This window comes from Eutrema salsugineum, unplaced genomic scaffold, assembly GCF_000478725.1.
Source record: "Eutrema salsugineum unplaced genomic scaffold, Eutsalg1_0 scaffold_8, whole genome shotgun sequence".
Lineage (NCBI taxonomy): Eukaryota > Viridiplantae > Streptophyta > Magnoliopsida > Brassicales > Brassicaceae > Eutrema > Eutrema salsugineum.
In genome coordinates, this window is record NW_006256414.1 from 10,164,904 (window position 1) to 10,180,378 (window position 15,475).

Below are 15,475 nucleotides of genomic sequence, written 5' to 3' on the forward strand. Positions count from 1 at the left end.
TGTTTTATATTTCAAATTTTTTTACCTTGTTTTTTTTTCAATAAATGTAAAATGTATTCAACCAGAAAGACATTTATATAATAAATGCAACTGGTTTGTATAAAAGATTAGATTAAGATTTACACAGTAACTATAGAAAACAGAATAGAAGACTATGGAATGCACATGGCAACCCAGAGATGAACCCATCGTCGTAAGTATGGTCGCAACTATTTCTGATGGAGCTGAAACGATTCCTTACTACCTTGTCGATGGTCTTTGTGAGACAAATTGAAGGGATTGGCTTCTTACCATGTATTTTTCCATTCCTCTCCCGCTATACGTGATAGAGGGTAGATTAAAAGACGCATTATCATGTACATTATGGACTTCATCGTGGTGGGAGTCATGAAGAACAGTTAGCAATTGATCTGAATATGAGGTATATCTACTTGCTAGAACTCCACTCATTATCTTTCTCCAAACTTCTAAAGAGTAGCTGCATGAGAAAAACATGATTCCTTATTATCTATGTATCACCGCAAAGATTATTATCGGTTCTCTGCCAAGTTTCAATTGCGAATTTGTCTCCCATAGATAATCAATTGTTCATCGCAAGCCATGTGAAGAATATGTAGTTCGGAGTTGCAAAAGAGAACCAAACGCTGGTGTGCCATTCCTATTTAGTGGGTTGCGCATATCGTAGAAGAGTTCTAGTTCTGGTAGTTATGAATCTCCTCTTGTATTTGTCTTCGGAATATCTTCAAAGAGATACATCATCTCCTTCTCTCCGAACTAGCTTATCTATCACCTCCTTGATATGATTTAATTCATCATTTTGATGGCTGTTTTTAACCACAGTTACAATAGCAACAGAAGTGATATAAGGCTTGGTGGTGAGGCTTATATGGTGGATAGTAGATGGAACCAACAAGATGGCAGTCGCATTCTCTTGTAGTCCAATGATGGTCGAAGGTGGGAGATCTAACACGCTAGCGATCGCTTTTCTTGTGTGAGATCTGTTTACTTAAGCTTGAAGATAACTTGAGTCGCAAGTTATTAAGATATGTTTCCTAAAAGGATTCAGATTAGTTAGAATATTTAGGAGATCTAAATATATATTTCTACTGGGATTAGGAGTTATCCTAAAATTTATATACAAGGAGATGCTGAGTTGTGGCATAACTTATGAGATTTGAGAGAGACTTTAGTTTTGATTTATTTTCTAAAGCTAATAAAAGAGTTATCATTTATCAATCTTGAGTTCTTAAAACATCTTTAAATTCTATAATTGGTATCAGAGCAAAAGGTGTAAAATCTAAGCTAGATTATTGATCACGAAGATCATTAGATACCAAACCATGGGAGATATCGTCCTTAACCCTCGACCAAAGGAACTGAGCACGTCTTCAATCCAATGCCCTATGCTAAACTCCACCAACTATACAGTATCAGCTACGAAAATTAAGATTTTACTCAAGGTACACAAGGTTTGGGAGATCGTAGAAACAGAATCAGCTGATGGTGTCAAGAATGACATGGCCACGGTTTTGATATTCCAATCAATATACCAAAAACTTATCTTGCAAGTTAGAGAGTTAGATATGGCAAAGAAGGTATCGGAGACTATCAAGGCAAGACATGTGAGAGCAAAAAGAGTCAAAGAAGCTAGGTTGCATACATTAATGGCTGAGTTCGACCGACTTAAGATGAAGGACACCAAGACAATTGAAAGTTATCTGAAATCTGAAATCTGAAATCTCTTCAATCAGCTGCCTTAGAAAGAAACATCGAAGAGTCGAAACTCCTTTGAATTCTTCATTCTTTTTTTTATCTTTTTTTTTCAGACAATTAACAGATAAAACGGAAGAACTTCTAATCGAATCCTTATCTAAATCTTGTTGCTGGATATATAGTTCGTACACATCTTCTCTTTGTTTCCCGAGCCTATAGTGAGTTACAGACAGAGTTCGAAAAGATCAAATCTTTGAGTCAAGAAATTCCTTAAAAGCCTTCCTCGAAAGAAATATATACACATTGTGGCCTCGCTCAAACAAGTGTTAGATCTTAACACCATAAGTTTCGAAGATATCATAGGACATCTAAAAGCCTATGAAGAACGCATCTACAAGGAAGAAGAGGTTCAAGAAGATCAGAGCAAACTGATGTATGCAAACATGGAAACTCAATCAGCTCGTGATTACTATGGTGAATATAGAGGCAGATGTCAAGGAGGAAGCTTCTATAGCATGGGAAGAGGTCACAGAAGGTCTAATAGAGCAAGAGACTTATTGAAGATAGTATGTTACCGGTGTGAGAAAACAGGTCATTTTTCCTCAAATTGCCCAAATCGTCTGCTCAAACTACAAGAAACACAAGAGGATGACAACAACGACACACAAGATGCAAATGAGCTTATGATGCACAAAGTAGTGTATTTGAACAAAGGAAAGATTGTGCCAAGTAGTTACGAAGCAAACGCCATTGAAGAGAACATTTGATACCTTGACAATGGGGCTAGCAACAACATGAAGGCGGTCACCTCGATCTATCACTAGTGTCTGAAGTTCCCTAACCTTGGTGGAATTTACACAGTCAAAAGCGACCAGAGGATGTCGCGTACCTGCTTTATCATCAAGCACAAGCTGCGCAACTCCGGTGCCGACCTGCGTCGTCATCGACGCTCAATCCAAAAGACGAGCCGAGTCACAAGGAGCATCCAGGCTGGGAACTTTTCGTACAAGTGAACATTGACCCAAGCGATCGCGCTCGCTGCATCGGGATCAGTACAGACCTCAAGGGATGCATTAAGGACAAGCTCGTCAAGTAGCTAATACGCTCCGAGCTACAACATTCTGAGCTAGTCCGAACAAAGCCATAATATACCAAACTACGATGTGCCGAGCTAATAAGAATCACGATCACTTCGACGCATTTGGTACTTCTTAAAATACACCAAACTGGGAGGCTTATTGTTGGAGGTGGGCTTAGCACCCCCAATTAGCTAAGCCCATGACCTGCCTCCCAATCTCCGCTATAAATACTCCTCAAATATTCTTTATGAAAGAACCCTGAATTTATTACACTCTCTCTATTTGTAATTCTTTCTCTCTAAACCGAGTTCTTTGTAACCAAATGTTTAGAACGCCGAACTGACTTCTCTCAGAACCTAGTTTGAAATTCTAAAGGTTTGCTCTATCAATACAAAGGACACAGTCCTCGATCTGCCTGTTTTCTCATAATCTAACTTTCTTGTCAAAGTCAAATCCTTTTTATATTACGGAAATATTGCCCCCATTACATCTTAATCATCTTATCATCTCTTAAACATATTTAATGACCATTCGGATCAACATTCTTCATCTTTACTTGTTGATTAATGTTCATTTCTTTATTGTGCATCTAATGATCTGATCCTCGGTATTTAGAACCATGAATGTGTTGAATCTTTTTGTCTGATTTGATGAGCTAAGCCTCATAAGCTACGAGAATTGACTTATGTAGTTTGGTGAACAACTGGAACTTGAGCAGACTTTGCGTGTTAATAATCAGCCAATAACAAACGCCAGTTTAGTATATCAGGTTGTGAAACATAGGGGTTAGAGCCATGTTAGAGAGTAAACGCACAATACTTGGCCTAGTGTTTTGAATTTTGGATAAACAGAGTTTTATTTAGAGCTTTATAATCCACACCGATTAATAACCAATCCTGTAAACAGGCGACAAGCGGTCACGGGGAGGGTGATATGCAGTATTATCACTAATAACAAGAATCAATGATTAGCCTGTGGAACGATTAAACCATGGAAGAACACAAACTGGAAAACTTTTTAAGAAAATGAAAAACAAATGCCTTAAGGCTGTTTCAAATGGAAACACTGTTTGGAATTCCTCTGCCGGTGACTCCACCTTCACTGGTCGGAAACAAAGAAGTATACGGCATTTTAACCGGACCAGTCCTGTTCTTAAGATTCTCGTCTTCGTTCCTCTCATCAATCTTCTTCTCAATCTCTTTAACTTTCTCTCCAAACTTCTCAAACGCTTCCAATGCCTCTTTCTCAGCCGCCCATTCCTTTGAATCTCTCTGTCCCAAATACACCTCATCGCTCGAATGAGTAGACAAAATCTCAATCAGAGAAATCCCAAGAAGTGTCTGAAGCTGAGCGGTGATTGTCTTCAGAAACACTTTATCCGGATTCTTCTCAAGTTCTTCAAACTCCGGAGTGTTTTCCTTTGGCATGAACTGTCTGCTTATGGTTGGCCGGTTTGGGAGGTACCCTGCAATCGGATACTGTCCGAAGTTAACCGCTGCATGCAGAGCAGAAGCCACCCAAATTATGATAGTGCAAGACTCGGTCAGTTCTTCGCGGGTTTGCATTTTGGGCCACCAAGGTTCTGATTTTTTGTCTCCGTGACCTTCCTCGCGCACCTCCTTCCACCAGGCTTGCAGCTCAGTGTCAATTTGGACATCCTCGTCCGTCTTGTAATAGAAGGAAATGTAGTCTTGCACCCATGACTCGATAGCGTACCATATCTCAAGTCCGTCCACTGCGTAAGGATAGTCTTTTATCCTCAGACGTAATCCGTGTGGTGCGTCTGGATCCTCAACGGCCATCCCTCTGCAATATTGAAAATGAAACCACATATTATTATTCCAAGTCAACAAAATGCTAACCAATTCACAGCTGCTCTTCGCTACATTTAGTCCCAGACTAAATACATGATTTAAGACCAATAGCTAAGAGTACTGAGCCACTGAAACTTCTAAAGCTCTTATAATTTTGCCAGAGAGCTTTATGTTCTCTTCTGAATATTCAAGATTGAGTAAATATGCATTACCTCTTTTTAAGCTCTGCTGGTAACGCTTGGTCAGGGAAGGTCCAATGGTTCTTGTAGATGAAAGATGACATTTCCATTGCATATTTAGAAGGGAACACAGTGATCTCAAAGATACCACCACCATTGATCAAGATTTGCCTAGCAAGCGCATTGATGTTCATCGTATCACGGTAGTGAGGTTCGAGGAGCTTAAATACCGGGTGAAGAACACTCAGCTGTCTGTTTGTGGCAATCACAAAAGGTTCAATTGATGCGTGTGTTTGCAACCTACAAAAAAATAACCCAAAACTTTAACTCCCGATCACGTAGATATATCAGTTTTTTCCCCAACGTAGAACCATAACATATTCATTACCAGTGGCTGATAAGCTGATGATTTCCAGAGTCGTTTACACCCACATAAGCCTTTGCTAACTGCCACAGCGAGTCGTCGACCCCTTCACCAGGCGTGTATACTTCACTGACTGCTCCAAATTTGTCTCCGTCAGGATGAGGCAAGCTCAGCTCTATCACCAATGGCTTCAAAGTCCCATCATCTTTCAAGAACAGAAGTGTCCTACTTGCATAAGTCTTGTTCCCGGTTGTGTTTATACGTCCCAAGTATGGCATCAGTGTGTCATGGTGGTCTAATATGAACAACCTTTCCTTCTCTAGAGCCTGAAATATTAAATGACAGTTTGTTTTCAATTTGACTTGGTATCATCAGATTACCGGTTTATCTGACAGTAGTTTTTACCTCTTCCACAGTGAGACCATCTAAACTCTGTTCTATATGGCTTTTGGTGATTGTACTGTTCTGGTTACCGTATGTTTCGCTGTCAAGCTTGCTCTTTGGAGGAAATTCCTGCAAGTTAAAATGCCATAAACCTGTAAGAAAGTAGAAAAACTTAAGAGAACTATTTCATTCTCGAGAAATTTCATGGATTCACCTGAAGAAGTTGAATAACAACAGGGTTTAGCCCAGCCAGCATTTCTCTAGCGAATTCCTCATCGGTTCTCCATGCAGTTTTGTCCTCTAAAATTTAGAAGAAAATCAAACTTTAAGTTTCAGCGGAGCAAGTTGTTACTATCAAGATTCAAGTAAAGTGTATACCTTTGATGACCTGAGGCACTGGATACTTAAGGAATTTCTGGCCATCTGTTCTGAATATCTCCTTTAACATCTCAAGTGGTATATTCTTCACGATACTGTCAATCATAGCCTGGTTTGGTAGATCAATTCCTTCTTCATATATCTTAAGGACATCTTCAAAAGAATCAAACTCCTTAGGAGTCTCGTCGAACACAGCCTCAAGCGCAGGCTGGATGATCTGAGCAATCGCTTTTAGAGCATATGCAAGGAAATCTGACATCTTCAAGTGTCCGAATCTCTCATCTCGGGGAACATATATATCTAGGCTCGACGTGATCGGTAACCTGCTCTCGGTTTGAGGATCTTCTTCTGTTGGTTTTCTTCCGGTTCTTCCTCTTCTAGGGTAAGGATACTCTTGTGTCCCTCCGAGCACAGGCCGTGGGTTTTTTGGCGGTACGCCTAAATCGTTGTAGTAAGCATAGTCATATACTCTGTCCCATTCCTTAAGCTCTCCTTCACCGGTTCCTCTTAGGCTCAGTAGCTCTTCTTCTCTGTACTTAAGTAGCCCCTCTGGTGTTTCATGTGGAAGATAAGTCTGAAACACAAGTAAACATCGAGTCTCAGTGACTCACGAACCATTTCTCACATGATTTTCTGTCTTATGTCACCTAAAGCATAGATACATATCGATTCAAAGTCAATTATTGTGTTTGTTAGTGATTTTATGTGTGAATAGAGAAATTAAATTCCTTTTCACTTTTTCTTTATAAAAAACTTTTGCAAGATATACATAAATGCAAACGCCAAACACGAACATCCTTCCACTAATATCAACAAAAGAAAGGAAGAAGAGATTAGTGACCTTGTTAGAGAAGAAAACTCGGTCTTTCGTGTAGTTCTTAGCAGGGTAAACCCAAGAATTGCAGACGTAATGGACTCTGCCATGCCCTGGGACGTCTTCAAGTGTAAGACTTTTGAGGTAAAACTCACTAAAATGGCTGTTTCTGATCAAGAATGCTCCAGGGTAACCAAAATCTTTGTCGTAATCAAATGTGACTTTGAAGGCTGATTCGCCCGCGGTTAACGAAGTGATTGTGGTGATCCAATCTTCCAAGTGAGCAGCCTTCCCTAGTTTACCCTTAGCACCGTTTTCTGCAAAACAAAGTCCCACCAAAAAACAAATAAACACCAGACAGTTATAATGACTCGACTATCATCTATTGAGTTGGTTTAGGTCTTGGTTGAGTCCGGTTTATTGTATTTGTGCATTATGTTATTCATCAGAAATAGATATGATCTTGGAACGTCAGTAACATAATTACGTAAGCAGCGCAAGAAGCCAAGAACATTAAACCGGATACAGGTGGCAGGTTAATATAAAAGCATGTACATCAAGGGATCAAGAGGGGTTTATGGCACAGTTTTTGAGACAAAAAAGCTTAATTTTAAAAAGATAGTATCATCCCGACGAACCTGAAGAGACGGTATCATCCAAAATGGAGCATTTTGATTGGTCGAAAATTATAATTTTCGAATTAAATAAAAAAAAATTAAAACAAAAAAAAAATTATTATATTCTAATAAACCGCTCTCTTAGAGATTCACCGATGTACATATTCTAAACTCTAAAGGAAAAAACTAGAACTTTCTAATTTAGTTTATATTTGAAGACAGACGATAAAATTTAAAAAGTAACATGTACGAATAAATTCACCATTTAAAATGGGTAACAAAAAATATAATCTATTAGTAAAATATTAAACTATAGTTGAAATAAATTAAACAAATCTTTAACAAAACAGGAATAAATTAAACACTTACATCTATATATATGTTCGAAATTAAAGCAATAATGGAATATAAACAGATCAACAACTTAACATTTTCGAACAAAAAAAAAAAAAACAGATCAACAAAGTGGAGTGCAACTGTACATATTCCGGAAAAGGCTATAGAAAAAAAAGGGAAGAGGAGAAACAGAGCATTTTTTCAAACTTTGAAGACTAAATTACTTTTTGCTTTGATTTGGATAGATCTCTTTAAACATAAATCAATACACCACATAAATTTTTTTTTTAAAAAAAAAGAAATAATGTAAAAAAAAATCGAAATTATTAGCATCGGAGAGGCAGAAAAGAGTGAAGTAAAAATTTAACACTGATATTTTGGTAGTTATAAAATTAATATATTTTTTTATATGAACCTATTAATATTGAAAATAAATTCAAAAGCATGGGGGAAAAATACAAATTTATTTTGTTAATTGGAGAATATCAAAGAGGAATTCTTTTATTTCAACAATTCTTTTCCGTTTTATATACATATTTTGTTGAGGAATAAATTTGACATTTAAGAAAAAAAAGATTAGAGAGGAACTGAGTAAGGTAACAAATCTTGGTAAGAATAATGTTTATCGGCTTTTTAGACAGAATAATGCTTTTGGTCTTATGGGAGGAAAAAAGCCAAAATTATTCCAAGCTTTCTTGATGAAGAAGTTTCCGTAACGCAAAATAAACAATCAAGAAAATATGATTTTCCGAATAAATCCCAAAAAATGGTCTCACTCTAACAGTTTTAATTGTGATTATTTTTCGACTAAGAAAAACAAAAAAGGGTAAAAGGACAAGAAGATAATAGGTCTGTAGATAAATAACAACTATATCGGTTATCGCGACCAATTTTTTAAAAAAAAATTATAGTAAGTTTGCACACAAGTCAATGAAAAAATGGGGGAGAAATCAAAGTTCAAAGAAAAGAAAAAAATAACAAATAATGATGTATATATTTTTAATATGGAAAGTGAAGATTAGAGCTGCGATTTACCTGGATCACTAAGATCAGAGCTGATGAGTTGAAGGGTGACTCTGTTTCCGAGAAACTCATGGAGGCGATCGAGAAAAGAAGCGTTGAAATCATTAAAATCGAGGACGTTCTTCTTCATCAGAACCACCGTTCCTTTCACCTTCGCTGCATTTCCGCCGCCGGTGAACAGATCCACCAAATCTCCGATCATCTTTGGAAGTTTGAAGTTGAAGAAAGATTCACTGGTCGTCTCTTTTTTTTTCTTATTCTCTCTCTCTTTCTCTCTTTCTCTCTTTCTCTCTCTGAGTTTTTATTAATGGTATGGCGATTTCCGTCGGTTGGGGTATTTATAGAGGAAAAGTAAGTCGTTGGGGTTGTCTTTCATTTAATTATATAAATATATATATATATATATTTATTAATCCGACGATATTGAATTTTTTTTGCAGTTGATTAAATATCTAAGAAAAGACATATTGTTGGTCAACATATGTAAAAACTCTGTAAAACCCAACACCTCTGGTGTCGTAGTAGTAATTGACTGCCCTTTGATCTCTCTTCAAAAAAGATCAACATTTGCTGATAGATCATTATCAAGGCTCTCTTAACCTAAGAAACATATGGTTATGAAGATATGTAGGTGGGCTTCTTATCTGAATTATCAAAATTATCAGCAATTTAACTTGCAATATTCTCAATTCCCATACACTGGTCCTCAAATTCGACAGTTTCCTTTGCGCTTTCCCAACTTACTAGCTCTAGTACAATCTTCATCTTACTCTAAATTATTATCACATTGTAATGATCTATGGAGTTTGTCTAAGTTCTTCCTAAAATATCTCCTACTTATCGCTTAAAAGCTTGTGTAGTATGGGCTACTTGTGGGTCTGAGTTTCTTCATATGAGTAGGGATAGCTTGGTACAAACTATTGAGTTTATTGTACATGTTATCCACCTTGACATTGATATTGTTTGCAGTAGTTTTCTGTTGATTGAGCAAAAGTTGCTTCATATAAGAAGCTCAAGCTTGTTAAATTTGTGTGCTGGCATTGCCACCGTCAGGGGCAGACGTAGGTGTGGACTAACGGGGTCATATATCTCCTACTTTTTTTATGTATTTTATTGAATAAATTTTATAAATAAATCTGATTTAATATGTTTTTGTAATAGTTTCAAAAAATACCGCTTATATTGTTTTTCCACTGAAAATGTTTCTGATAAAAAAAATTCTAGATCCACCACTAGCCACCGTAGCGCAATAAGTGATTGCAGAAGTGTTAAAAAGTTGTTGAACTTTAATTTCTATTGAAATCCTTTATGGATGTCCTTTTTACTCTGAAAAAATGATATTGTTATAAAAATTAAGATTAACAACATATATTCTCTCTGTTTCATAAAGAGTATCATTTTAAAATTTTATTTTTTTTTTTCAGAAAAATATCACTTTATATTTTTAATGCAAGAAATCAAACCAAATTCCAAATTTAACTTTATTGATTCAACGTATTAATTAGTGAAAAAATATAGTATATTATTTAAGGGTAATATCAATGATAGAGCTAGCCAAAAATTTTATATAGGTCAATTTTAATTTACAATATATTTCTAAAAAAATTATATTTTCATGTATTTTTTTAAAAAAATAAGTAAAATGTTGGTTTAATCTATATATATAATATATTATTTAATATATTATTTTTATTAATATGTGTGAAATGTGTCTAAATGATTTTTTTTGTGAAACAGAGGAAGTGGTATTTTTCTTTTGGAACTTTCAATGTTGGGATCTCATCATATTTCTACGTCATTACAAAGTTTGAAACTTATTTCTACACCTTGGAAAGTTATTTACACATGGAAGATGTTGGTTTTATCGGTTTGTTACCTAAAACCACAAACCAAACCATCTAAACCTGAAACAAAACCAAAATAAAAATACTCGACCCAACCTCAAACCCGGCCTGTAACCCACGTAAAATACCTAGCTCCCTCAAAAAAATTTCCAATCAAATTTGAAAATCGAAGAATCCTAAAAAACGATTTTCTAAATTTAATTGTTTCAAATAGATTTTCCAAAAGCGAGTGTAAATCTATGATTAGAGTTGGATTCCTCACATCTCTGACGTATAGATTGTCATTCATTGGTGTATCAATTCATCTCAATTTTGATTCACTTAAAATCAGAAGAACCATGGGTATCAAATTTTGTTACTACGACCTGGATTCCTATTCCATGAGTCAGGAAAAGAAGTAACGGTTGTTTATGAATTTGATCATTGATAGAAATTATGAATCTGATTTGGTTGAGACAATTCCTGTTTTGGTTTCCGGTATTTTGTGTAATTTTGATTTTTCTAAGCTGTACCACTCATGCTATTTACTTCTCGTCTCATCTTGAAAAGAACAAAATTGTACAGTTATCAAGTTCTGAGCTTGTGAAAATTTATAGGCAAATGAAACAAAAATGTAGAGTTCTGTTGTAACTGTGTTGTATGCAAGTTCGGAAGGGGAAATAGATACTTTACCCTAAAAATCTCCCATTTTAATTATTAGTTTTCTTTTTTTGGCTTCTAACGTAGTTAATAGTGCTGCTCATTAGAACATATCTATAAAGACTTTGGGGGTGTTATTAGAGAGTTGATTTATAAAGATTTTTAGAGTTTAAGATTCTATAGTTATTAGTTTGTGGATTTAGAGATTCATCTGTTATTCATTTAGAGATTATAAAAATCAGTTGTTATTGATATGATGATTTTTATAATCTAATCAAAATCCATTGTTATTCAAAAAGTCTGCATTTTAATGATTCTATTATTCTGTTATAATTTAGTGTTATTGGCATAATGATTCTTTGTAATTTAATTCATAAATCATGATTCTCCAAATACTATCTATATCCCTTGGATTTTCAAAATCTGTTATATTAAAAAAATTCTTAATAGATTGTTTAAATCCATAAAACTCTCTCTACATTTTACAAATTTAACAAAACTCTTAAAAATTTGACAAATCTCATGATTTTTAAAATCAACTAAAATCTTCATAAATCCAACTCCCAATAACCCCCCCTTTGTAAACCTCGACACCTAAAAAGTAAAAATCAGCCTTTGCTACCAGATCATAGTCTTCTGCGTGTCAATGTTCTTAACATACCTTATCATGTTATTATACTCAGAGACTCAGACTAGTGGGTTGCTGTAAAATTTAACATTGAAAAAGAGTTACAAATTTACAATAGCCTTCCTACCTAATGCTAAATATATACCGCATATTTTCATATATTCGCAACTAGATTTTCCTCGTGTTATTATTAATCGAATTAGTTTATTTTCTATTTTTTTAATGTGATGGAATTAATTTCAACGACGTCATTGTCTTTTTTCTATTATGTATAAACTAGGGCTGATCCGCGCTTTGCGCGGAATTTTGTATTGTATTTGTTGATATATTTAAGAAAAAACTTTATGATATCAATTTTTTTCATTAGATTTTGTATTTCAAATTTTTAAATATATTTATAAATTTTTATATATATTTATAGTATTTAATAATTTTATATACAACATTTAGAAAATACTCAAATAATATATCCATTAAAACTTCAAATCAAATTTAGTTTGTAGATATCTTTATATTTATGCAGGTTTATGATTTTGGAATATATACAATTCTTAATTGTTGTATTCAGAAAAAAAAATATATGTAATAGACAATTAATTATTTAAAAATATCTCAATTCTCTAACATATTTTCAAAATATATTCATAATCTCTCTTTTTTTCTACACACATTTCCCTCTCCATCTCTCTCTCCCTCTCCTTCTCCATTTTTCTCTCCCTCTCCCTCTCCTTTTTCCTCTCACTCTCCTTTTCCCCCTCATGTTCTCTCTCATCAATGCAACATGTTGAACCACATACAACATATTGGACCGGTTGAAGTTTCTATCTTTCTTAAGTTTTTCTTTTTTTCTAGTCACTTTCAATGTCACATCTCTAACCTGAGCTCTGTATAATTTTTTAAAGGAAACTTTACTCATTTTATATTTTAAAGATTAGATTGATCATGTTAACATTTTGTGATACCATAATTTGTTTCACAAATATGCATTCTCACGTCTCTATATTATTATTAAGTAGTCATTTTAAAAATAAATTTTATTTTGTAAATTATTACATGATATTCCATTACAAATAATAAAAATAATTAAAATAGAAAATGATATAATTGTCACTCAAGCTTTTTGAAACTCGTACAAATATTCCTAACCCGTTAATATGTATTTTAATTATATAATATATTATTCTAATTTTCTTTAAATTTATCTCATTTTTTATATTCTAGTGTTTCATAACAGTAAATAATTTATAAGAATTTATATTCTAGTGATTCATATGTACAAATTTATGTCTTTCTATTGTTGGATCCGAGAATTTGTTTCTCGGATTTGGCAAAATTGGATCCAAATCCGGCTATTTTAAAATTTTATGATTTACTATACATATCTATAAATTATATAAATAAAATAAATAATTTAAAATAATAATGATTAAATGTATTAATATATAAACTATTATTTATAAAGAGTGTCTTTTCATATTCTTGTTAAATTAATGGATGATAGTTACTATGAGAATTCAAGTATAATAACACAAAATATAATAAATTATAAATTAATAAATGAATTGATGATGTGTCAAAAATTTAGAGTTTGAGAAAATAATGTGGCATCATGAGAAGAGAAGAGAGAATATTTTACTTTATATATATAGATAAATGGTGACGTGCGGCCACGTGCTATATTAAAACAATTTTCTTAGTTTTAAACTGGTGATAGTTGATTATAAGACTCGAAATCGTCTACGACCGTGACGGACCTACAAATAATTTTTACCGTAACCATAATACAATACTTTCAATTAAATAAAGCTCTTTTATGATTAAAAATAAACTTACGAAAATGATAAAATTTTGGGCATAATTATATGTGTTTAATCTATTAAGATTCTTTTCAGACATCTCTCTGATTTAACGTTGATATAATTTAGTTGCAAAGAAGAACAAGGGGTGAAATGGTCGGATATATATTTGTATTTAATAGGAGGTGAATTGTCTCGATTGAGATACATATATTTTAAGAGTTTCCATAATTACTATTCAAAATACTATACTCTTTTAAAGAGTGCCATTTTATTTAGTAAATTTTGTTTTTTTTTAAAAAAAATATCGTTTCAAAATTATAAAGGAAATATGTAAATCTCTATTTGTTTACCAAAAATTACCATAAATATATCTGATACTAATTCATTAATCAATTTTTTTTTTCTAATCAATAAGCTGAAATAAGAGAGATAATATTGAGATTCAAATAAAAAATCTGCATTGTTAATACAAAATGACATTATTTGTTTACCCAAAGTTATGTCTCAAAATGGCACTATGTATTAGTAAAACGGAATGAATATATAAACTAAATCTATAACGAGAGAGTATTTGACCGACCTCACGCAAACTAAACAAATAAGGGTCCAAATTTTCCATCGGCACTTTGAAATACATAACGAACTCATTAAATATGCATTACAAGTACAACCAACACAAAATCGGATGGACAGATCACAAATGGCTGGTGACAAGAAACACTTAGTGAACCCCAAAAACGTTTTATTTCAACGTTGATAGATATGTAGTGCAACGAACCATATGTTCGGGTGGATTAAGAATATTAATAACAATTGTTCCAAAAAAAATATTAATAAGAAATGCATACTTAAGTTTTCTTTTAATTATGAAGAGATTTTAGATCGGAACATAGTCAGATCTCGCAGCGAATTGCAGATTAGTCCTCAAAGTTTGTGGAATACCAATTATTCATGTTATTTAAAGTAGTTACAGTGGTCTACCATGATGAAAATCACAGTAGAAAAACTCAAACACTCTAATCTCTTTGACAATGAAATACTTCAACTATTGAATTATTATGGATTGATTAAGTCTGTACGTAATTTTTTGGTATAGCTTTGACACCTATTCATGACTTTTTGATTTCAGTTTGATTATAACAACTTCTTAAGGACATTACCATAAATGTAAGCATTTGAATCTTATCTTAAGACTCGTAATTTTCAATGAAGAATATATACATAAGTTTAATAAAAAGAAAGTTATATGAGTCTTAAGATAAGGTTAAAACTGTTACATTTAAGGATATGTCCATGGCAAGTTGTAATAAAACTGAGAATCAAGTCATGGCTGCTGCACCAAACTCTAAGTTTTTTTGGCGTACCCAATGAACTTAATTGTAGACTTTTTCAAACTAATGGTAAGATATGATTGACATAACACAACACATTACACATACTACGATTGTCTCAGCTGCCGGCGGAAACTACTTGATTAATAGAACACACAAACGTTCACGTAACACACTTTTACTTTTTTATGCATAAGATTATCTTGTTAAGTGTATCTTTTGGATGTTAAGGGAATCCGTTTAAATAATTTTATTCGGCGGTATTTCAGTCATATATATCGATGGTACTACCTTCTATATTTTTTTGATAAAAGTATTACCTTCTATATATTGGCCGTCGTTGATACAAATTAAAATAAACACGTTTTGACCTTTAGAATCCATATATAAAAGCGTTGGACTGTCCATTTTGGATGTTGGAACGATAACTAGTGGATATGGATTGAGAATATGCAATTTGGGTATTGGAAAATATTAAATAAAGTATAGTACGAGACATGAAATTTGGATAACGGTCAGGTTCAAACAATTTT

The 15,475-nt window shown here is 33.5% G+C and overlaps 1 protein-coding gene across 1 annotated transcript; it reads right to left on the reverse strand.

Annotated features, from left to right (window-relative positions):
- Positions 1 to 3,629: 3,629 nt before the first annotated feature.
- Positions 3,630 to 9,010, reverse strand: LOC18009500 (linoleate 9S-lipoxygenase 1). The gene is made up of 8 exons (XM_006392406.2): positions 8,714 to 9,010; positions 6,753 to 7,042; positions 5,912 to 6,485; positions 5,748 to 5,833; positions 5,555 to 5,662; positions 5,174 to 5,475; positions 4,819 to 5,085; positions 3,630 to 4,598 (listed from the first exon to the last, which is right to left on the reverse strand). The coding sequence occupies exons 1-8, from the start codon at positions 8,901 to 8,903 to the stop codon at positions 3,845 to 3,847; spliced, it is 2,571 nt and encodes an 856-aa protein (XP_006392468.1). The 5' UTR covers positions 8,904 to 9,010; the 3' UTR covers positions 3,630 to 3,844.
- Positions 9,011 to 15,475: the final 6,465 nt, after the last annotated feature.